The sequence below is a fragment of the Stylophora pistillata genome, chromosome 3, assembly GCF_964205215.1.
Source record: "Stylophora pistillata chromosome 3, jaStyPist1.2, whole genome shotgun sequence".
Classification (NCBI taxonomy): domain Eukaryota; kingdom Metazoa; phylum Cnidaria; class Anthozoa; order Scleractinia; family Pocilloporidae; genus Stylophora; species Stylophora pistillata.
In genome coordinates, this window is record NC_142521.1 from 39,356,343 (window position 1) to 39,381,327 (window position 24,985).

Below are 24,985 nucleotides of genomic sequence, written 5' to 3' on the forward strand. Positions count from 1 at the left end.
CCCAGGATTCATTTGGACGCAGTATTAACAAAATTACGTATTTGACATTGCATGAGATTAAAAATTTCATTCGGTCGCGTTCAAAAACAACGACAAGTACGTTCTCAAAATGAGAGCTTTACCATAACCACGAACGAACATACACAATCCATCACAACATATACAATTCATTACGAGCACCACCGCATCACATTAACCACAAATAACATTTCAATATTCTCCAATCTTTCCAAAGTTAAGCCGACTTCTACGAATCTGAGCGCCTTGTTGCTTCTAACAAGGTGACAATCTCAGAGAAGAACTGTTTAAATTCCATTTACGTTTTGTCTCACAAATTGTCCCGTAATTCTTTAATTTGGTTATATCAACTGAGTTGAAATTGTAAATTGGCCATCGTAAAGAAATAAAAAGCTGACGTTTCGAGCGTTAGCCCTTCGATCATTCGCTCTGACGGGAAGGGCTAACGCTCGAAACGTCAGCTTCTTAACTGACCAAATTACTTTGTTACCCCCACCGACGCAGCACCACAGTTTCTTTAGAAACGTTTACCCTTTTCGCAAATCTTTAGATGCACTAGTAGCTCTAATTTTTCAAGAATTGTTTCAAATTACCATCACATCCTAAAATTGAGAGATATTTATCAGAGTGCAATTTTCAAACAGACTTTGGGCTTCTATCCCTGGGATAAAAACTTTCGTGCCCCGGGGATTAAGCGGAAGCCCAAAATACTTTGGATTCCGAATAACTTTTAGAGTCTAACAATTTGTTTAATTTTTAAAGAAATCGGTGGAAGGGAATGTATTCCGCTTGCCTGGTCCTTTAGTGGACAGACTCTGAAAACGTTGTGCATTTGCAGCCGTCTACTGCAAAACATCAACGTGGAATCGAACAAATTTGCTTTGTCTGAGGATGGAGATGCTTATAGAGACGGTTAACTCGTCCAAAATTTGCGAGATTCTTTACAAAAGAATTAAATCAAATTTTCAATAGGCGTATCCTCTGCTTTGCTTACCTGTCAATTTGACGTCCTTCACTTCCTTCAGGGAAGGAGGGAAGGACGTGAGGGAGGAAGAGAAGACCCTGGGGAGGATATTCGTTTGTTCCCGGTTTCCCCTCAGGCATAAGTCACCCTTAGTCCTGGGAACTTGTGAGGATTAAGATGGCGGCACGGTTGAAGTCAGGTGAGGGTTTTATAAACACACGTGCTGCGATGCAAGGGCGCAAGAATACGCATAGTAGACTTGTGCTTGCGAATGTTGCGATATATTGCTGAGGAATTTATAAGAATTTAAAGCTCACAGTTAATTGCAGCCTCCTGCCTTAGTTCGAAGCTCGCTGATAAAGTTACATGTAGCTCCTAACTAACTAGTGCTCGTCATTGATACATGGGTTAATGTCAGATTGAATAGACAACCCAAGTACAACTGCAGGTGAATAAAGTTATCTGCTTTGACACTGGGTACTACTAGCAGTCTACGGCCACGAAAAGATGAAAGTTTTTATAATAGGTTATAGAACAGAAGACACACGCTCGCAATGATTTGTTGGTTACGTGGTGGTATAGCTAGAATGGGGTTCATGCTAAATCCACCAGCACATTCATGTGGTTCCAATTTTTCCCTTATCAGAATGTTTTAAAACCAGTGTGACTTTTATTTATCATTCTTTAAAGCAACTGAAGTTATTATTAAAACTGTATTTGAAAATTATTTTAAACATGGGAAAATATAAACCATGGTGTAAATGTGCATAGGGACGGATACATTAATTTTGTGGGTCCTGGCATTAATTTATTAATTTTTAGTTTGCATGTTATTTCCAAGTCTGCCTCTTGTGTGATGCCAGAAGATGTTTATGGAGGAGATTTGCCCTGCTGATGATAGCACTGTGACAGTTAAATGATAGCAATGGAATTTGAAACATTGGGAAATATAACAGAAAACTTGGAAGATGTTTCCAAGCCAATCAAGACAGTTGAGGTGCCTTTGATTTGATTTATTATGTACATCTGTTGGTAATTGTGAACAACGACTTCCTGAAAAAACCATTTGGCCAATAGTCAGTGGATGGAGGGCTGACTGTCAGTCAATAGTTGGCTGGCAGACTACCAACAGTGAAGTGACAAATGGCTGGCCAACAGTAAGCCAACTGTAAGCCAACTGTAAGCCGACAATTCAAGTAGAATGTATAGTATACTTAAAGTAGAGTCAAAGTTTTGTTTTTTCCTTTTATTCTTGAGTATAATTATTACCAATATTGGTAATCTGTGGTTAGCCTGTTGGTGACTTGTTGGTTATCTGTCTGCCAATTGAGTTTCTATTGAGGAGCTCTTCGTCACAGATACCCATCTTTCAGTAATGCAAGAACTTTGAGGCTCAGTGACTTTGAAATGAACCAGAATGTAGCTGTGGGACTGCTGATGTGCACTAGTTACATGTGCAGAGTTCTTTATTATTGAAACAGTGTTCTGATTAGCATGTTATATTTCTGTTTACTTAAAGAGGAAGCCAGTGTGGTCTGTGGATAATTATAACTGTGTCTTGGGAGGGGGGTAAATACCTACAGCTTACCTGCCTCATTTGAAGAGTGCTGTGACAATTTGTCATGACTTGTGAGCTGCTAAAATGACATTTAGCAGTTTCAGCTTCTGTGTCTGGCCTATGATAGCTTTACAGGAGTCTTTATTTGTCACTTTTTTTGGTGATAAATTTGTCACAATGTTACAAACTTATTTCCATTTTTTGCTTTGTAGGATAAGTGGAAACTACTACCAGCATTTTTAAAGGTAAAGCATCCCATGAGTCAAATCACAGACTGAAATATTTTATGAAGAAATTATTTTCGATCCTAGATAATATGAAGCAGGGCTAGGCACTAACTTTTCACCTTACTAGCCAAGTGGCTAGTGTTATCTTAGATGTTATGAGAATTCCAGTTTGTTTACTTGCCAAATTGGCTAGTGGAAATTGAAACCATTAGCCAAAACTGAATTTCTACTAGTCTCTGGCTAGTTGGCTACCGTTAGTGTCGAGCCCTGTAAAGGGCAAAAGGGACCTTAAGAAACCACAGCGGTGACGGCAAGGAAGACTTCAATAAAAAAAAATGAATTTCTACTCTTAGTTAGAATTTCAAAAATGGTTGCAGGAGCTTACTGTCTCATACAGCGCCACAGCTCAACTTCAGCATGACGTATAAAGTAGCATTTGAGTTTCAAATGGAAATTAAAATAATTTGCCATCGCGGTTTCGCTTCGCAGACAACGCAAATTTTGGAGATTTCACATTGTTTTGCATAGGATGGCTAAGAAATGTACAAAGTTTCAAAACGCACGTGCTGAGCTATTGTTCTGCCAATTAGATCTCTTGTTTTTCCAAGTCCTCGTTGCCGTCGCCGTCGTGGTTTCTTAAGGTCCCTAAAGATTTGATACCCACAGTTCAGGATGTCTTTGAGAGAAAGAAAAAAAATTCCAATGAAGACTCCGAATTGGTGGCTGTATTTACTTTTGGTATGGAATTACTAACAAATTGTCAGGGAATTTGAACAAAATAATGTTGGCTGCTTGTCGCAAAGCAATTTAACAAATCTGTTCAATATTTATGTCAAGTTTTTTTTGTATCAATTTTAAATTTTGCAGGTGAAGGGACTTGTCAAGCAACACATTGATTCCTTTAATTACTTCGTAAATGTGGATGTAAGTTCAATTCTTAGTCCTCCTAGCATCAGTATTCCTTCATGTTCTTGTGAATTTTAAGGCTTGCAAAGGAGAGACTGTCTAGTGTGCAGCATAAATTGTTTATTTGAATATATCAACAAAGTTGAAATGGTAAATTGGCCACCGTTACGATTATAAAAGCTGACATTTCGAGCGTTAGCCCTTCGTCGGAGCAAATGACAAAGGGCTAACGCTCAAAACGTCAGCTATTATAATCGTAACGGTGGCCAATTTACCATTTCAACTTTGTTGATATATTCAAATTATTTCGTTTCTCCACCGATGCAGCCCCAAACAGTTTCTTTAGAAACTATCAGGCTTTATGAATTGGTTATTGTCTGGGTCAGAGCTGGGGATTTGTTTATCAGTTGGATGGAAAGACATGATTCTATCAATCCTGTATTTTGATGCAAGTATTAATTACCTAAATATTTTTTTTTAGATAAAGAAGATTGTGAAAGCAAATGAGAAGATCACAACAGATGCAGATCCAGTGTGGTATCTGAAATACCTGAACATATATGTGGGCAGTCCTGATGTGGAGGAATCTTTTAACATCACTAAACCCATCTCACCTCACGAGGCAAGTTTATTGGATAATCTGGGAACTGAATGGAAGAAATTTTCCACAGGTCCTTCCAACAACTAACTGATCATTGATATTCGAAGGTCCTGCTACTCACATCTGTGTCGTATTTAAATTCAACCTATTTTGAGGCTCTTGAGCAAACTTTTTAACTGTGGAGAGCTTATTCAATCTGTCTCTTTTGATTTAATCTTTGTTCTGAATATTCATTTTCAATTGACAGATATTACATGTACAGTACTACTCAAAAGTAAATTGACAGTCTTGACTCAAAACTTGATCCTGGATACTTCAAGACGGTAAGCTATCGAGAATCAAGGATCAAAGAATTCAGGCTCGAGTGTCAAGATGCTCAAAGAACTTTTCGAGGAAACAATTACAAAGAGTTCATGTTATCATAGGAGTGAACTGCATAATTACAAACTACGGATGTAGAAAGTCTTAACTTACTGTCTTGTAATTACAATAATTATTACTGTTTAGTGCCGCCTTCGGGATATGACTTACTCAGCACCAATAACAGTTGACATTGAGTACACCAGAGGCAGTCAGGTCAGGATGTTATTTTGTTCAAAAGAATATTCAATAATTATTTTATAGATAACTATATATTATGCCTCCTTATTTTATAGGGAAACATAATAAGTGCATTGTTTTGATGTATCCACTAAGTTAAAGTAGTGGGCAGTTCTTCTAATTGTTGCTATAACTGTTACTAAATTTACTTAATACACTTGTACATGTGTGATTCAAATTATTTTGTTTTAATTAAGAATTGTTGTTACAGCCAAACCTGTACACATTCACCTTAGTACCTACGGACAGGTAGGGTGGCATTGTTATTAGGAGTAGATGTGCAAGAGATTTGATTTTAGATACATGTTGTATTGTCAGTAGTGGAATTAGTTTGTCATCCACATTATTTTAGTAAGACAAACTACCCTGCTTTATGCAGGTGAATAAGAACTTTTAATCTAGTGGTTTTTGTAATGTTGTTTTTCAGCGTGTGGTGAGGCATAACTTGCCAATAGGAAGGTAGGTGTCCTACCTGATGTTAACTAATATTTTGAGTAACGTATGCAATGGCTATGTGAACTGTGGCAATAATAATTGTGACTTTTTTTGAGATATCAACAGTAATAAATTCAGTCATGAGTAGAGGGAAAAAAGCTGTGCTTAGGCAGTATTTTTAAAAGCATTTCCCTTCCTTTAACTTCTAATCAGCAATTTGTTTCAGGTTAATTACTTGGTAGTCAAAAGTTAAATACCAGGCAATCAGAGATTAGCTATGAAAAATGTTTCAAACTATTAGCCATCTGATTCAATATTTTTTACTGAAAGTAAAGGTGATTTCCATGGACTTTGATTTATCAGGTTTTGTTCTGGAATTTTACCATAATTGTCTCTTCTTTTTATGAGTGCCATATGAAATAATTTTGGCCAAAACATGTCTGTTTTCATGAATATTTCAGAATGCCTATAATGCTTCGCAGTTCTAACTGTGTACTGACCGGCAAAAGTCCAGCTGAGTTGGCATCCTTGAATGAGTGCCCTATTGATCCAGGTTGGTTGGAATGTTATCTTCTATAATGATTCTTTGGTCTTGTACCACGTATCCTGTACTGCTCTTTTTGTTGAGTATTTAGGCATAAATCTTGATGATGATTCCTCTGTATTGCACTGAGTATTCTGTACTGCCCTCAATGTCCATTAATTATGGGTAGACATAAATTCTCATGATGATTCTTCAGTATTGCACTGTGTATCATGCTCATAAGTGACCAGTTCTAGTTGCCACCACTTTTTTGAATTCCCAGGGTGGTTGCATACAAGAGCTTTTTTTTGTGAAGAGTCAATTTGAGAAACTTTCAAATGATAATGATTTTGAATTTTTAGGTGGTTACTTTATTGCAAATGGAACAGAAAAGGTCATATTAATTCAAGAACAGTTGTCAAAGAATCGCATCATTGTTGAAGTAGACAAGAAAGGGAATATTGGATGCTCTGTAACAAGGTGTGTGTTTCACAGCTGTCTACCATTTATTACTGCTTTGCATATATTATAAGGTACATTGTATTAGTCTCTAGATATGTAAATTAATCAGTTGTTTATAATTGGTCTTAGTTCAACAGCTGAAAGGAAAAGTCGAACAAATATTGTGACCAAGCAGAACAAGTTTTGTTTGAAACATAACGCTCTGTCAGAGGTCAGTTTCCTTATTTATTTTGTGCATTTTATGTTGAGCCAATGTTACACAGTATGTCCATGAAATAAAATATAATAGTTCAGTTTGTTGACTCTCTGATTTCTTTTTATAGTCAAAGATGCATGCCTAAGCTTTTTATTCTCTGTGGTCCAGCTTTTTTGTGTGGAATCTTAATACTGCTGAAGATGTCCAAATTGTCTGAAGAAGTTTCTTTATTTTCAAAAGTGCTTTGCTCATTACTAAAGGTGTCTTGAATTAAAAAGCTTCACATAAATTTCCCTTTCTAAACTGAAGGTTTGAGATAAGTTAAGATATTTCATTTATACTTCTCTTCTCTCTTACTATTATGTTTCTTTCTTGCAATGTATTTTTTGAAAACATTTTCAGTTTGGATTTGTCTACAAGGTTTGAGAAGTTGACCAACAGGCCTGAGTTGGTATGGGATCATAATTTTCAGTTCTCACTCAGGTGTGATTCTGCACAAGTCTTAACAGCTGGAAGCTACTTTTACATGTATAAAATGTATAAAATGTATAAACAGATTTAATCTGTTTATGAACACAGATTTCTATTCCATAGGATGTTCCTGTAGTGGTATTCTTCAAAGCCATGGGCATGGAGTGTGAACAAGAAATTGTTCAAATGGTTGGCTCTGAGGAGGAAGTGATCTCGACATTTGCTCCATCTCTTGAGGAGTGTCACAGACTCAATATTTACACGCAATTACAGGTACACTACTGTTATCAATGAAAGTAATATGATTACAAAGATTTGAAAATATACCATTGGAACCTATTGCAGAGATGTGTTTCATCTACATCTTCGTGTACAGTGTACATCTTCAGTTAAAATTTTGAGTTGTCATTATGTTATCAACTTGTCAAAAGATAGATTACAAAATAAGTAATTGGATGGAAGAAGTAAGATACATGTGTAGCATTTTAGCAAAACTGCATTTGTGTTTGAAAGACTTTTATTTGATACTTTCCATTTAAAACATTTGAAGTGTGTTAAAGTAATTATAAGCATGCTGTACATGGGTTAGTAAAGCTGAGCGACGGGTGAAGAGAAAATAATAACATTTTGTTGTCATCAAAGAGATTTTAATAAGCTGTCCTCAGTAATAACTGCTGTGAGCCCCCGATCACCCACCCACCCCTCCCTGCAGGGCTTTTTAGGGCACGTACCGTTAACCTCTGGATTGGGGATGACGTGGTGAAGTGAGTATGCTACACCCTCTCTAGAATGTTACCTTGAGACATACATGATAAGGGTTAATGACCCTTCCCAGGTGGGATTTTCATTTTTAGACTCTTGCGCTAGTTCAACCTCATTGTAGCATAGGCAACATTCCTACATAAAACCAGTCCAACTGTGTACCAACAGAAAACTGTAAGGGAAGACTGACATAAAGCAATCAGCATGTTTTGATATGATTACATCAACAGGCTCTGCAGTATGTTGGATCCAAAGTGCGTCAACGTGCAACTTGGGGGAAGAGCAGAACTAAAGTGGAGGAAGCGAGGGAGTTGTTAGCAGGAGTAATGCTGGCTCATGTCCCTGTAAGATTATGATTACGTTTAATGGGGATTCATGGGGGACTCAGAATTTTTTCTTTGTTCCATGCTCGTGATGATATGAAAAACATCTTTCTCTATTTCTTTGCCGAGCTCAAAACTTCCCATCTTTCTCATTTTATTTACAAAGCATGACGCTATTGACCTTGCCGATCTTCGCAGTATGCAGGATGCGTGTCACAAATCAACTTTGTAATGGGCCTTGCTCACCACAGAGTCTTCTCTTTGGCTCAGTGGAAGAGCATCAGGATGCGGAATCCGAAGGTCTGCGATTCGATTCCTCATGGGGACTCAGAGTTTTCTCTTTGTCCCATGCTCGTGACAAGACAAAAAACATCTTTCCCTATTTCTTTACCAAGCTCAAAACTTACCATCTGTCTCATTTTATTCATGTAACTGTACAGATATTTGTTCGTGGACATTTTCTGTCTGATTTATTTCAGGTTATCAAGTATGATTTCAAAGCCAAGTGTGTATTCCTAGCTCTGATGGTTCGAAGAGTCATACTAGCGTGCAGTGACGAGGTATGTGATGTAATATTAATTTGTGGACTGGATCTGATGGTCTGTTTAAATGTGGCTCTTATAGGGAAGAATTACAGCAAGGTGAAGAAAAACTTCATTTATTTTAAAGAGATTTGCTGCTTAAAGGTCCAACTGAATTCAACTTGGTTTTCTTAAAAAGAATATGGTTATGAATCTTGATCATGATTGATAAATATTCATGACAAAATTGGGACTAGAGAAGAAGTCTGGATAATCGAGGTTCGACTGTAGTCAACAATTATAGTTTGGCCCATCGTTAGGTTAACATAACTTATGTATAAATGTTTACGTGTCCATTTATAACATAACCAAAGTAAAGCGCGCACTCTGATTGGTCAATTCAGCGTCCACCATTCGCCCATGGGTGTACGCTGCTCACGTGAGCAACTGCAAAGGCTAGTTTTCCGCGCGCGCTTGATTTTGTGGTCAGGTAAGATTAATTTTTTGTTAAATAAAAGAAACTCTTTTGCTACACTGTATCAATGTTATGTTATAAGACAAATGGTAAACGCCACAGTGCACACTATTGAATTACGGACGCACTTGGGAGGTTTGCTAAGCACTCAAGAAGCTAGAGTCACTCTGCTATCGCCTCGCGCGACTCTTACGCTTCTTTCGTGCTTAGCAACCTCCCGCGTGCATCATAACTCAATAGTGTACGCTGTGGTATTTACCATTTGTTAAGTATGTCATATTTTTAGGCCCATGTAGATGACCGCGATTACTATGGTAACAAGAGGCTGGAACTTGCGGGGCAGGTATGTAAAACTATTCGGAAAACTGTTCGCTTCTCGTCTACAGATATCCTTGATTATTCCCATGCTAATTTTTATTTGTACAACAGTGTAAGAATTTCTTGAGAAACTAAAGCATTTTGTCGGTCTTATTTACCCTCTCGTTGTATTCCCACAAAAGTATCTTGGTTATAAGCTGTTGTGTTGTCGTTATTGTTTGTCTTTTCACAGCTTCTGTCTCTTCTCTTTGAGGACTTATTCAAGAGATTTAATGCAGAGGTAAGTTACAAGGTCTATTTCCTCTCTTGAGATGTATTTTCCTCCAAATTTGTCTTCCCACTTCTTGTGGAACTTTATGAACTACGGAAATCCTGTATTCCCATGCCCTAATCTTGTTTGGTACTCATGCTTGCAATATTCATCATTTTATTTTTTTGGTTGTTTTGTTTTGTTTTTTTTTTTTTAGCTTAAGAAAATTGCAGACCAAACAATTCCAAAACCAAGAGCTGCCCAGGTATTCCGCTGTTTCGTTCAGTTTTTCTCTGTTATGTTGATATGTTCTCAGTAGATATTGCTGGTGAGAGTATAAATGAATTCATTACCTTCCAAACGTATTTGCTGGAAGTAAACGAAGTCGACGTATTTGCTGGAAGTAAACGAAGTCGACTATTTACTCGTTACCGTATGTAATATTATGCCTAGCCCTGATTGGTTGGCTTTCAATGGCAGTGATTGGCCCATTTCCAAGCTCTGTTCTCTGAGCTGTCCGCTGTTAGAAAGCCCTCATATCATTGAATACAACCAATCAGAGTGGAGCGTAATGCTTCGCTGAAAGAAGACTGGGAATCTGCAGTTGAAACGTCGCGATCCACCTCGGAAATGACTACAACGTGAAACAAACGATTGTCCATGTACTTTATTATTGATATTTTCAATACGAAGATTCACCCCAACGGGACGTAACATAAGTCGCACAAAAGTAAAAGCAGAACATGTACACATAAAGAAGGTTTTCGCTGGCACCTGTGGCTGTGACATGTCGCCACGTTCGTCTTTGCCTTAATTAAATTTGATGAGGGTGTTTGATGAGGATGATTAGCTCATTTTAATGTGCTGTTTGTACACAGTTTGACATTGTGAAGCACATGCGTCAGGATCAAATTACACATGGTCTGGTTCATGCAATCACCTCGGTAATAAATGCTTACAATATCTTGTTTATAATTATTCATTTCTTTATGCCTTATTAATTCAAATGCATCTTTTAGTTAAAAAGAATAAAGTAGAAACAAGCCTTTTAGAAGCGCTTCATCATCTCTATGAATTATGTAAGTTACTTTTTATGTACACTTTGCCACCGTGTATGCTTATACTGTACAGCTGATGGAGTGGGGAATTTCTGTCTTGTAGGGTGGGCTTGAATTTAAGCTCAAGAAACGCTCTGTTTCTTCTGTTAGGGTAACTGGATCATAAAGAGATTTAACATGAATCGTGCGGGGGTCACACAGGTAGGTCTGATGCTGTAGTGACTGGGGGATGAGGGTGGCGGCGGGATATCTAGTGGCATGGACGCTTGGACAAAAGGACTGGGTTTGACTCTTGTCGACGGAGACAAAAAGATATGCTTCTGGGCGAGACATATAACTGTCACAGGGCATTTCTTCACTCAGGGGTATCACATAAATTGTTTGGGGAAACTTGAAGAGTCAACCTGTGATGGATCAGTTTCTCATCCAGGGGAGGTAGAACCCTCTTAATGTTGTTAATAAATCGAATAAGAAAGATGGTGAATTTTTATTCGATTAACTTACAGAAGTCTTTCGATATTTTTGATCTTAGCAGTATACGAGAACCCAGTAATTGTTGAGCTCACGATAGATTCTCTGCTTCTCAACGATAGAGCATCAGAGCGCAGAATTCGAAGATCTTCGATTAGATTTCTCTTGGGTATTTGCAATTTTGCCTTTGTCCCACGTTCACGACAAGACGATAATCCATCGTTCTTTAGCTCCCTGGTGCTGCAGGAACCGCTATGTTCTTGAAAAATGTGGGTCACTTGGGTTGTGTGCAAGACTTCCGCGCGGTAGAACATCAATTTTAATTAAGAGTGTAGATTCAATTATGAAAAAAAAAAAAATGTTTCTTTTGCAGGTTCTTTCGCGGCTGTCATTTATTTCTGCTCTTGGAATGATGACAAGGATAAGCAGTCAGGTGAGAATGGAAGTGATCTTGGGTTTAAGAACTTAAAAAAAATGACGAGAATTTTCAAATAATGTAACAATAAATAGCAGGGCAAAATTGGAAAATTTTGTAGTCAACTCTCATTATATTGATTATACCTGCTAAGGTCTTACAGATTTTTACTTTTTTGTGGATCGTGGAATTTTGAGGTTTGACTTTCACTATCAAACTTGAAAAGTTTTTAATCTTGAATGCGTATTATAAAGGACAGTTTGGACTTAGATCTTTGCTTAAGAAATGTCAGCGAGAGTATGATTAACAATTCAGGGATTGTTGGTTGACGCTTTGTCTCTTCTATTGTCCTATTCTATCACTTCCAGTTCGAAAAGACACGTAAAGTTAGTGGTCCCCGTTCGTTGCAGCCATCTCAGTGGGGAATGTTGTGCCCATCAGACACCCCTGAAGGAGAGGTGAGTACTGGGTACTATACATGGAACAACAAAAAGGATGTCAATCGTTGTTACGAGTGTGGGATTAAGAAAAAGTTCGAGTCCCGCGTGGGATACCAAATACATAACACGGAACAGCTCAGTCTCTGTTTTATCTTCTTAAATACCCTTACAACCTTTTACCCGCCATGTTTAATCGTAATCAAGACTTCGTGGGTAGGATTTATCAACTTGATAAATCTACCAACACGGTGTTAGTGCTGATAATTTTGTTGTAAAGTCAGCAATAATAAATGCCTAGTAAAAATTCACCCACCAAAATATTTACCTCGTAACGATTTGAGTGAATTATTGAATAGGAGTGAAATGTGTGTTGTTTAGGCCTGTGGGTTAGTGAAGAACCTTGCATTGATGACACATATCACCACAGACCAGAATGAAGAACCCATTATTCGCCTGGCGTATAATCTGGGAGTAGAGGTGAGTTGTCCAGAGTGTCAGTAATTGGAGCTTGTTTTATTTTCCTTAGTCGAAGATATAACTGGCACCATTTGTGGTTGGAACTGAGGAGAATTGTCAACCAAATTATAGAATCGTACAATATGTAAAGAATGAAGCACCTATCCCGTTTCAAAAGCTAAAGTAACGGTTTCCCAAGTGGTAATAATTTCAGTTGATCCAGAGGCAAATCTCAAGAATGCACAAGCAACAGAAAGGAAACATTTCAGCGAATGTAGAATCAGACCTGGAAATGGAGAATCTAATTTGTTTCAGCCAATTTTGCTCGCAAATATATCATATTTATAATTGTACATAATTCCAACATTACGATGTTTGTTGTTTTCCAGAATTTGAATATGTTGTCCGGCGAAGAGATAAGCCACCCTTCAGTTTATCTTGTGTTTCTTAACGGTGAGTCAGAATGTTTCTTTGTTTCCATTTGCTTCTGTTCCCTATCACTTCTACAATTAACCTGAGCTTACTTTTAATGTTAAGAGCGATCAATGATAGAAGTAGTGAGATTTTATCTCCGATGGAAGAAGTCAGAAACCTAAAATAGCCAGCTTCGCAGTTCAAAAGAAATTTTATTCCATGATATTTATACGTTTTCCTGATGTCCTGTACTTGTACATTTACTTAATAAAGTTAATTTTGTTTCTTATGTCGTATTTGACCGTTAGGTAACATTCTTGGTGTTGTGAAGAACTACAAGCGCTTGGTCGAGACGTTTCGTTTAATGAGGAGAGGTGGGTGAGGTTTTTGAAATGGACAATCACATGCAAGCAGCATTTTTTCAGGAATTAGTTGTTGTCAGTATGCGTGTCCTTGGCATTTCCTTTTTCTTTGCTCGTGCTATTTCGTATGAAAATATACTACTTACACGTAGCGTATAACAGATTTGCCATGGTGAATGGTACTTTTTGTTCAGGCCTGGTCAGCGGTTCTTTGATCCCTTTATTTTCCCGGCCCGAAAATATTCAGATGGGCAGGAGAGGGCGATTGTCGAGATAGATTTTAACGGCCGGGAGGCTTAGTGAGAAGTCGGTGTTATGAAAGAAGAAAAGGGGGGAGGTTAAGATGGAGAATGCACTGACGAGACCCACGGTAAGAATACTGCGGGCTGTATGTGTTGTAGTTCAATTTTATCCTTGGTTCAAATTTTATTTTCCTTTGTTCTCGGTCATGTTAATGTATGATAATGACCGAGAACAAAGGCAAATAAAATTTGAACCAAGGATAAAATTGAACTACAACATATACACCTTAGGACATAGTAGTAAAAATGTCAATATTTAAAACGGAAATTTATAAAGGCTTTCAAATACAAGTGTGATTTATACAGAAACGATTTCTGTCCCAAATGAAGATAAGGATACCTACAGCTTTTTTTGTATGGGAAGGGAGGAGAAAAGGAACGTATTGAAAACTTGGAGCTCTAGGCTTGGCAACTTGTTAAAGAGAGGAAATTGGGGCTTTCGTAACGGAGACTCAGTATTATCAGCTTTTCTTAACTCCATTAGCCTTTTTCATCCTAAATATGGTCTTAACTCCTGCATATCTCAGCTCACTCTTTAAAGGTACTTTTACTCCATGGTATTGTTCTGTTATTTTTCAGCTGGTTACATCAGTGAATTTGTCTCCATTTGCCCAAATCACCAGCACAGGTAGCTCGTTAGGCTGTTGCTAATTTGCCCTCACTTTTGTTCAATCGACCTTGCCCAACAGAATAACCAAGCTTTTTTTGTTACAGATTTGTAAACATTGCATCTGATGGAGGACGAGTTTGCAGGTAATTTCATAGAATTTTTGCCCTTACTGCGTCTATGGTATCGTTTGTAATCTAATACATCGTGACTTCGATAATTGTTTTAGGCCTTACATTATTGTTAAAAATGGAAAACCCAAAGTGACTGATCAATATATTCAAGAACTCGTGCAAGGCTTCAGGTGAGTTGTTTCCCCTGATAACCAATGTTTTATTATGTTTTCATATCATGTTGGTAGCATGGTTGTTATCCGCTCGTCCCGTCCTTCAGTCAATTTAGGCTCGATTTCCGTCGCTCCCTCCTGTCTGGTCTTTGCTTTGGGGCTCGGGGAGGGTAAAGGGGGAGCGCGGGCTTATATTCCCTGAGAGTGGCTGGTAATCAAACCTACAGTCAAACATCCATCATTCGTAAGCGAACAAGTTCCAAAACCTGAAGTTTTGCTTCTCACTGAAATCATCGTAGATATAATCTCTGGAGGTCGATCAGACCAATTTTTAGCAGTGTGGTTTTTTAAAACGTTCGCTATTGTCTTTAATAATGGTGACTTCGTCACGTGATCTAAACTCTCATTTTGACGCCGATTGGAAAACAAGACACGTGTCTTTACAAGCTTTTTGTGGGTTATTTTTCTTTCATCGTGACCTGCTTTTAGCGGTCCTCCTTCCACGTATGGTTTAGGTACGAAAGGTTAGACTATTCTCTTATATTTTAGTGCCAGGCCTCTTGTGAATACGATACCTTTGTTTATTATGACCAGGAGCTTTGAAGATTTCTTACATGATGGTCTCGTTGAGTACCTAGATGTCAATGAGGAAAATGACTGCGCAATATCCTTGTACGAGAAAGAAATTACAAGGTATGGCAAGACTAGCTTAAATCATGTTGTTGGCAGTGTACAACTTCTGCATCGCAGGGTTCCGTTTCGGCTCATAATTTAATTTATGATATTCTGCCTCAACTGAAGAGATCTTGTTTTTATGAACAGAATTCCAACGCCCTGCAGGGCCAATCGGTCGGTTTGTTTTGAGCTGGAGGGATTGCTTACATCTAGATACCCACTGATAGTATTGACTGAGGTTACTAAATGATATGAAGAGTGTCACCTTCTTCAAATAGTGAATGATTTTACCAATAGCCTGCAGTGTAGGCGTCTCAATAACACAAAGTAACGTTTAGAAACGCGCGATCGTCTATTCAACCGGCCATGTCTGATTTCGAGTTAGAGTCGTCAGTTTCTAAACATTTTCACTGCATTACCGCAGTAGGGTAGGACTAGAACGGAACATATGCGAACCATGCAAGTAGTCCACCCAATAAATCCCACCCATCCCACCCCAGGGGAGGACATCCATCACACAGTAATCTCGTGCATGGGAAATTAACGTCTCCTACCCCTAGCCCTGTAGGAGACGGGACCTCCATTTATTCGTCTCTATCCGAGAATACTAGAATATATAACCATTTCGTGGTGTTATAGAAAGGTAGCATATTCTTCTCAATTATTTTAAGACTTTGAGTGTTGGTCCGGCCGGGGCTTGAACCCTCGACCTCCCGCACAACAGTCTAGCGCTCTATTCATTGAGCTAACCGGGAGGCGCTTTCCATTAAAATCAAAGACGACGGCCATAATTTTCGCCAAGAAAATACTAAGTACTCGCTCGCCAAAATCACGCCTGCTCTGCTGTCTATTTTACCAATTGATATGATGTTTCACTAAGAGTAGCAGTTGACTTTATAGGGAGACAACACATCTGGAGATAGAGCCGTTTACGCTGCTTGGGGTGTGTGCCGGGCTTATACCATATCCTCATCATAACCAATCTCCTCGAAACACATACCAGTGTGCTATGGGCAAACAAGCCATGGGTGTGTACACTGTTCTTCTACTTTGTTCTTTATTTACGTGTATCGGAGAATGGGGTAGTGCCTATTTACAACAGAATTCGAGAGCATTTGAGCGATTAAACTAACATTTTGGCACTGTTAGGGTATTAGCGATACATGTACATGCACACTAAGAACGATAATATTAGAGAAAAAGGCTGGGACCACGGTTAGACGAAATGGGGAGAACCAACCGTACAAATGCATTGAGACAGTTACATTCGCTGGGGTAGGTGTGGACAGGGAGATGACTGAGCAAAAAATGGAGATAAACAGAACAGAGCACCAAACAGGTAGTCATTCAAAGACTGGTAGAACAACCTTAAGCCGGACTGGTTGTGATGAACTCATAGACAGACATTTAGTTCGAGCTATAGATAGACATTAAGAACCTCGGGTATTCCTTTAAAAGACTGGCAGGAAAACCATTAGTCAGTCATACAGAAATAAAGATTAATAAAAGCAACAAGGTTATAACATGCAATAATAATTACCCACAAGGCAGTGAATTCTTATGCGATCATTGACGCATTCGCTTGATACAGTCAACTTTGTCAGGTGCTTAATTTATTCGTGTTTTTCTCGTTGCCATGTTCCCACCAATCACGTAGCTCCTTTTTCTGCCTTTAAAAGCACACACAACCCACAATTCCCCTATTCGCTCCGACGAAGGACTAACGCTCGAAACGTCAGCTTTTATGATCGTAACGGTGGCCAATTTACCATTTCAACTTTGTTGATATATTCAAATTATTTTGTTCTTAGAGACCCGTGTCGTTACACTTGTCGTTTCTTCATATTCATTTTCTAATCTATTCTAGGTTCCATTGGGTACAACCAACGTAACAGGTAACGCACATTTTATTTTGTTAAAATGCTTACCATTGTAAGCTTCTTTGTTGGTTATCAAACGGCTTAAAAGCAAATCGGGTATTAACGGATCCAGTGGACAACAAAGGATTTCATGATTTGTTTGTTTTGTGTTCCAGAATAGACACGCTTTTGTACTTCTTGTGTTACCCTCAAGTGCCATTAGTGAGAACAAAGGTAATTTTTTGTTAGACTCAAATTTCTTCAAATTGTGAAAAAGCTAGAGAAAGAAAATGTTTTTGCTCTATGGTTCCACTTTTCTTTTCAGACTATAGACTTGATACAATTCGACAAGCTGCCAGCAGGTATACTTTTTGCATTTCTCGAACGTCTTCGTTGTTGATTGTGCACCTCTGTAATGTATTGTTATTGTTTTTTTTTGTTGTTGGTCTTATAGGTCAAAATGCAACAGTGGCTGTTATGAGTTACAGTGGTTACGACATTGAGGTAAAGTCAATTGAATGTGTCTTCCTTCCCCCAGTGATTCACTTTAGTTTTGGTAGTAGTTTTAATATTAGTTGTTGCTAAATAATAACTTGAAGTTTTGTATCATTTCAGGATGCACTGATACTAAACAAAGCGTCTGTTGACAGAGGTACTATCGACCACTGGTGTTATACGTAAATAAAACCGCGATTCTTGGGCCCATTTAACTTCAAACCTTTCCCAGGATCTCATTTGTGATTCTCCTTACTGTCTGCGATACACTTCTTATAATGTTTGTTTGGAGAAGTTGATATTGGATCAACCGATATCTCCCTTATTGATATTTTTTTTTCATTCTCGTCACTTGTCTGCTCGATATTGTATTGATATTGTAAGGAGAAATTATATCTCGGTCACGTATGGAAGGTGAAGTGTTAAATATATCTTATTAACCAAGCGCGAGGGCCGTACTGGGAGGATATCGGCCCGAGGTCTTGACAGTACGGACCGAGCGCAGTGAGGTCCGTACAAAGAAGACCGAGGGCCGATGTTCTTCCAATACGGTCCCGTGCAAGCTTGGTTAATAAGAGATTTATTATACGACTGAAGTTCAAAGGGACACAAGAGCGGTATCATTCGGGACCATTCGGGACAGTGCCCGGTCCAATACTTAGAGAATATTGGACCGGCAATAGAGCATCTTGATTGGTTGATTTTAGTTATTGGCCCTCTGACTGCCCGAGTCGTGTAATAAATGATTATTATTGTTTCTTGTGCAGGGTTTGGACGCTGCTTAGTATACAGGAAGCAAACGTGTTTGTTGAAAAGATACGCAAATCAGGTAAACACTAAGTGAAATGTTTTTGTCAATGTATGAGTTTCGGGTTGTAACAAAAAGAGAGACGAATATTAGCAGTTTTTGCTGCTGGTGGTAAATCCAGACTTTTGAACCACTACAGACTAATGCTGTTATCAAAGGGGCAAAAGGTTTAGTGGGTATCTAGCAATGTGAGGTGTTTAATTCCCATCTCAGCTTCTGTGGTACCTGCGCTTCCTCTCGCCTCCAGGTATCGTCCGTGGCTCAAAGGAGAAAGCTGGGTGTGAAGGACTGCTCGTAGTATATCGTTAAGAAAGATCCCTTCTTATATCTAACATATTTTTCTTTTCCTTTTTTCTCTCTTGTATCTTCATCCTTTTCACTTCGATTGCATCTGAAAGACATTTGACCGTGTCATGGGTAAGACTAATTTCTTTGAACTCGTATTTTGATTTTAATTTTGACTTTCCATCAAAAGAAATACATACCAAAAGTGCCTAGACAGTAATAATAAGAGGATATTCAATACTCGTTAACCGTGATTTTATACTGACTGTATTGAGTGCTTCAGACTGTGAATATTCCAGTTGAGAACATTCTTGGGAATGTAGCTTGCAGCGAAGGTTGCCCCTTTGGTGACCAATGTTTACATCAAAAGTAAAGAATTAGAAAGAGTCTCTTAAAATTCAGTGAATGACGGCTCGAAGGACCCGATACTGACAGGAGGTTGTTACCATTTACCTTCATAACTTGGGGATGGGAATACTGTAACAGCTTACTGGCGAAGCACCTTGTGTAAGAAGGAATTTTTCCTCTTTTAAAGTTGACCAAAACTTAACTTCTGCTTTTTAAAATCAAGTTACAACAAGTAACTGCACTTAAAATATGTAGGCTGCCAATCTTGAATACTGAGGAATTCGACAACATCTAACATGTGTTCCCAATAGACGTTGCGTTTTTGTTTAATGATGTTTACTAGAATGTGTTTCCATGGTAATCAAAAGTTCAAGGAAAACATGGCAAAATTATAATATTGTCCAAACGTGTGAACAAAGGTAAACCACGAGGGAAGTGTATGTAGTTGAGCTTCTAGAATCTGAGAAAGAAAAAAAATAGGTGTGCCCAGCAATGACATAAGCACTCATTAACTGTACGAATCAGGTTTACCCGACTTACGTTTTGTAATTTTTTCAGGTCCCAGTAGAGATGCAGCGACGGGTGAGGTAATCTGGAGACACAGAGCTCTTGACGCTGATGGCATTTGCTCTCCAGGTACTTTTGTTTTATTTGTAATCCTTGGTGGTGTATGGAAAGTCTCTGAATCTGGATGTTCAAAGTATGATGAACGTAGGCCCAAGATCAACCCAACCTGAATTTTGATGCCAGTTTTGTGTCAGATGTGAATGCCATCGAGTTTTTTCTTTTTCTTTTTCTTTCTTTTTTTTTTTTTTTTTTTTTTTTTCAAAGTGCTGTACAAGTTTGAGTATTTTTCACTTCACGTTTCCTTTCACTGGTCCGCTAAAACCGCCGTATCACTTCAACCAATCAGATGCCAAACCGTCTGACATAGCTCTTCCTGTTTCTTTCTTTGTTTGTTAGGTGAGAGGGTGGAAAACAAACAGGTTCTCGTCAAAAAATCAGATGCCAAACCGTCTGACATAGCTTTTTCTGTTTCTTTGTTTGGTAGGTGAGAGGGTGGAAAACAAACAGGTTCTCATCAACAAATCCATGCCTGTTGTCACTGCTTCAGGACTTCAGCCAGGTATGGCCGTGGTACCGTTACTATTCACATTTGGAAAAACAAGTGGATTCTAACCCTTTCCCTTCTTAGATCTCATTAGTAATTAACAATTATTCGCCGAAGGCGAGGTGAATATCGTGGAATAATCCCCGAGACGAAGTCGATGGGATTATATGACAACATTAACCGAACCTGAGGCGAATAATTGTTTTAGTATAATTTCAGAGCTGAACAACAGAGAAATTTCTAAAATCGTCACATTTTAGTAACATTTATTAACATTTATTAACATTTATTAACATTTTATTTTAACATTTTATATAAACCGTGGAGCGGTTTATATGGCGTCATATAAGGAACCGCTCGACCAATCAGATTGCTGGAAACTCTTTGCTCAGCTTTGAAATTATACTAATTCTTCTTACTGCCTGCAACACAATTCATATGATGTTAGTTCGAAGAATGTGGCATTGAATCAACTAATAATCCCACGATCATATTTTTTTTCATTCTCATCACTTGTCTGCTTGATATTGTATTGATATTGTAAGGAGAAATTCTGTCTTGGTCACTCATAGCAGTTAAAAGGTTAAATTGATTTCTCTTTTTGTTGCGGTCTATCACAGTGGCACCAGGCCAACCGCCTCCCCAACCTGAATACAGAGATGTACCTGTGTCGTAAGTAACTATTTTAATGAGCATTATTTGTTAGATCATATCGTGGCATCATTTTCCTGGCTGAAAGAAACCGTTACAACAGCTTTATTTGAACTTCCAAATTATTAACCGCTAGTACACTCTTTAGTATTCTTCTCTCCTCTTCGTATGTTAACTCGTCGCAACTTGTGCTTTTATGCTCCTTGCTTTTTGTTTTGCGTTTAGGTACAAAGGGCCAAAAGATATTTACATTGAACGAGTGCTGGTGACTTCAAATGCTGAAGAGGTAGAATGTTTTTTTTTTCTACAGTGATGTTCTTTAACTACCTCAAGTATTGAATTTTTAACACTTACGAGTGTTTTCTGACGTTTACGTTCTCTTGACAAGGCGCGCCGATAACTAAACTCCATCTTTACTTAACAATATTTGTTCTGTCGATGAATTACCCTAATAAGTTGTTCGTGTTTCAATGTTAGGCATTTCTCATAAAGATTCTTCAAAGACAGACGCGGAGACCGGAGATTGGGGACAAATTCAGCAGTCGACACGGCCAGAAGGGGTGAGTCACACAAATGTCAGACTATGCAACCAGGCCTTGCACCTTAACCTGTAGCTCCTGGGTACTACGTTAGACGGCCATTTAGCATTCTGCCCTGAGATGTAGGTCTTGACTGGTAACAGATATTGTGTTAGTCCCTGAAATTACTTAACTATAAGGCAAGTTATAGTTATTAGAGGAAGTGTAAACTTCAGCAGTAATCAATTATGCGTTTGTTCTTTCAGCGTTTGTGGCTTAATCGTAAATCAGGAAGATATGCCTTTCACTGATTTGGTAAGAAAGCTAATGTACATCTCTGTTAATGCATGGCTCGACACCAGAATTTTCAACTTACTAAGCAAGTGGATAGCGACAACTTAAATGTTACGACAATTTCAGTTTATTTAATAGCCAAACTGGCTAGTGGAAATCGAAAACCACTAGCCATTAGAAAGTTTCTACTTGTCTATGGCTAGTTAGCTACCGTTAGTGTCGAGCCCTGTAATGTACATCTCGGTTTTTACGCTCATTCTTGACCATTTACGCTCTATGTTTACAAGTTTTTCCTTTATTTTTAGGGTATTTGTCCTGATATTGTAAGTATCACCTTTCTTCTAATCGCCGATTCAGATTTGCTTTTGGTTTTGTTTTTTTGTTTTGGTCTGCTTTTGTTTTAAAAGTTGTCATTTTAGGGAACAAGCAAAAATGAACAAAAAAATAATTAGTTTAGAAGGAAATGTGTGGCAGCCAGATGGGAGAATTAACAATCAGATCTTGGGAATTGAAGGTTTAAGTGAAAGCGATGTCTCGCAATGTTGCGAACTAACAACTGGATTATGTGACAGATCATGAACCCGCACGGCTTTCCATCCCGGATGACTGTTGGTAAACTGATAGAGCTGATGGCAGGCAAAGCTGGTGTGCTGGAAGGACACTTTGGATACGGAACAGGTAAAACAATTAGTACAAGTGAACCAAACGTACTGCTGTACTAATTAAAAACTAAAACTTGTTTTCAGCATTTGGAGGCGACAAAGTGGAGGATGTTTGTAGTGCTCTCGTAGAACACGGCTTTAATTACTCTGGCAAGGAATTCGTCACGTCTGGTATTACGGGGTAAGTCGTTTACACAGGCTACGAATGGAACGCGAATCCGAGTTTTCATGTTAAAAAACGCTCTTGCTAGTGAAATTTAAAACGGTGGTGAAGTCATTGTCATTTTCGTGGCCCTCATCGTGTTTCTAGGAAGTCAGAATAAAGTTGTCTTAACAAAAGTTAAAAACTACCACACATGGTAGTAATTCACGGTGTGTTTTTGAGGCGTATTGTTTTTTTTTTGTTTGTTTTTTTGTTTAAACTAAAAACGAAATAGAAAATCAACAGAATACTCGCTTTCTGTTCCAAAATCATAATCTTTAGTTTCCCTTTTTTTGACTCCTTTTCATGACAGGAGAGCTGACCTATCCGTTAATTTTGAAATTTTTTTCGTGTAAAGGATATATAGTAGCCGAGGAACAATGTTATAACTAACGTTTGATCACTGCTTGATGTTTCATTTCAGGGAGCCGTTAACAGCTTATATTTTCTTTGGTCCGGTTTATTATCAAAAACTGAAACACATGGTGTTGGATAAGATGCATGCTCGTGCTAAGGTCAGTATCATACTTTACGTTCCTCAGTGACTGTATGAAACGTTGTTAAATTAGAATTAGCTCCAATGAGCTCCAAATTTTTTGCTTCCTTTTACCGCTTGACGAAACTGTATCGGCGTGTCTCGTGGGTATGAGCGCAAGACGGGTTTCTGTCTTGTAAGGATGTTGTTGTATTTTATTGGGTAATGTTTTTCATGATCTTTTCAGGGTCCCCGAGCTGTGCTAACGAGACAACCAACAGAAGGACGATCACGGTGAGAAATATCTTTAACCTTCTATTAAGAAAATTCCAAGATTATTGTTAAAACTGAAGCTGCATGATAAAGTGTCAGCTTGAGCATCGGAAAACTTTAATGAAAAGCTTCAGCGGGCACAAAGAACAACGAATGAAAAAGAACAGTAGCAGTTGAGAAGAGGAAGCAAGTAAGTCACTTGTCCAGCGTCACGCGCGGGGAAGTTTTTTCGTTCAAGTTGTTATTAGTTGTTCTCTTGGATCTGATTGACTGAATGAGTGGCGCTTATCTCTTCATCCAATAAGAAAGCCGTAATCTTACAGCAAGAACAATCAAGATATAACTTTTACAGACAGACTCTCTAAAAATGCGTTTCTTACGGACATTTGTTTGTGTTATCAGGGACGGAGGATTGAGGCTGGGAGAGATGGAACGGGACTGTTTAATAGCTTATGGTGCCAGGTGAGTTTGGTAAAGAAAAAGTAGTCTTGATATTAAGCTGTGTATGTATTTGTATAAGAGCAATTCTCTTTTCCTAGCCCAGTCGAGTTTTATAGTAAAGGAGAAGGAGAATTTTGAAATAACCAATAGAAAACCTTCTGCAGACGGAAGGAAAAAAAGTCAAATATTGAGTCGCTTGAAGCTTAGGAGGGAAAGCAAGGAAAACAAGACTGAAAATAAGTTCTAGCAGAGAGGAATCTATCATCTCTTTCCTCAGAAATAAAATTGCACCTTCTTCCCCATCCCATTTACAAATGCATTTTTTTCCCATGAACAGCATGCTACTTCTTGAAAGACTTATGATTTCAAGCGACGCCTTTGAAGTAGATGTGTGCAGCGAGTGTGGCCTGATGGGATACTCAGGATGGTAAGGATATAGCCGCCAACACTAGAATTTAAAGCTAGTTTATGGCACATCTCACCAGTAGGGTTAATGTCACTGAGTTTTGTCCTCATGTGAATGCGCTATTTTAATATTCAGTGGAACTCAGGCTCAATAACCAGCCAAAAGATAGAAAAGAGAGATTTTTGTCCAAAGAATGTCTTTTCGGGGGAATAAGAACACCAAACAAATGATCCGAATTTAGGCGAGAAACGAGCTAATAGGAAGTCGGATTTTGTTTCGCGCTCGTAAGAGATGTAGACCCTTTTACAGCTTTGATGAGTCGCCTACAATTTGTCATAAAAGACATGGTCTTGCTCTTGCTCTTGCATAGATTAACTTTTGACAGCTTAGTTTTAATGGCCTTTCGTTGTCAATTGACAGGAATGCGTAATTCCTTGTGTGTGTGTTCGTGCCTGTTTTTTTTTTTCTTTCCTGATCAATCGTTTGAGGCTCTTCAAGTTTCTTTGGTCAGCCTGCACCCCTATGTTGCGACTTTTGTATGATCATGGAGAACAATGAATTTTGCTTTCCATATATATTTTGTTTTTTCAGGTGTCACTACTGTCTATCTTCTCACAACATTTCAACTCTAAAAATACCTTACGCTTGTAAACTTCTGTTCCAAGAACTTTTGTCCATGAACATAGTACCGCGGCTATCATTAAAACACTACACGGATGAGTGAAGAAGCCTTGACACACCCTTGTTATTGCCTAATTTGTCAGAGTACCTGGCAGAAGAAAAGATTCTAAGGAACATATGGTACAAATGAAAAGCTGTGCCAATGGAATTACGTCGGACAAAGATCCAGTTGTCTAAAGGGGAGAATTTCCTTTAACTGGGAGCTAAAAGTGGCACACAAAAATGACTTTCGTGAGTCTTGGAAACTCCGTAGCTCTTAAACAGCTGTTTCTTTGTATATTAAAACATTGTATAAACAGTTGACAAAGGTCGACCCCAAGTTTCTTTCTTTTTCTTTTCGTATGACGCCCTGAGCTTTTTGGGTATGCCCCCATGATCGC

At 38.4% G+C, this 24,985-nt stretch overlaps 1 protein-coding gene across 2 annotated transcripts; it reads left to right on the plus strand.

The window, feature by feature from the left end:
• Positions 1 to 1,137: 1,137 nt before the first annotated feature.
• Positions 1,138 to 24,912, plus strand: LOC111340595 (DNA-directed RNA polymerase III subunit RPC2). Of its 2 annotated transcripts, XM_088755331.1 has the most exons (49): positions 1,138 to 1,181; positions 1,824 to 1,979; positions 2,753 to 2,785; positions 3,635 to 3,691; positions 4,155 to 4,295; positions 4,782 to 4,850; positions 5,302 to 5,333; positions 5,771 to 5,862; positions 6,195 to 6,312; positions 6,424 to 6,505; positions 7,085 to 7,234; positions 7,954 to 8,067; positions 8,526 to 8,606; positions 9,329 to 9,385; positions 9,593 to 9,640; positions 9,828 to 9,875; positions 10,489 to 10,554; positions 10,819 to 10,869; positions 11,513 to 11,572; positions 11,923 to 12,012; positions 12,373 to 12,471; positions 12,840 to 12,903; positions 13,173 to 13,238; positions 14,108 to 14,156; positions 14,243 to 14,281; positions 14,365 to 14,439; positions 15,016 to 15,114; positions 15,997 to 16,124; positions 16,964 to 16,991; positions 17,132 to 17,189; positions 17,281 to 17,317; positions 17,410 to 17,459; positions 17,571 to 17,607; positions 18,218 to 18,279; positions 18,657 to 18,675; positions 19,450 to 19,527; positions 19,943 to 20,017; positions 20,623 to 20,674; positions 20,879 to 20,939; positions 21,131 to 21,213; positions 21,438 to 21,486; positions 21,771 to 21,788; positions 22,038 to 22,143; positions 22,212 to 22,308; positions 22,754 to 22,844; positions 23,052 to 23,098; positions 23,480 to 23,539; positions 23,856 to 23,945; positions 24,516 to 24,912. In XM_088755331.1, exons 2-49 carry the CDS (start codon positions 1,899 to 1,901, stop codon positions 24,646 to 24,648), a joined length of 3,420 nt encoding a protein of 1,139 aa, XP_088611457.1. In that variant the 5' UTR covers positions 1,138 to 1,181; positions 1,824 to 1,898; the 3' UTR covers positions 24,649 to 24,912. The 2 variants fall into 2 exon arrangements, with proteins under 2 accessions (XP_088611457.1, XP_088611458.1); XM_088755332.1 differs by lacking the exons at positions 1,138 to 1,181; positions 1,824 to 1,979; positions 2,753 to 2,785; positions 3,635 to 3,691; positions 4,155 to 4,295 and adding an exon at positions 4,531 to 4,597.
• Positions 24,913 to 24,985: the final 73 nt, after the last annotated feature.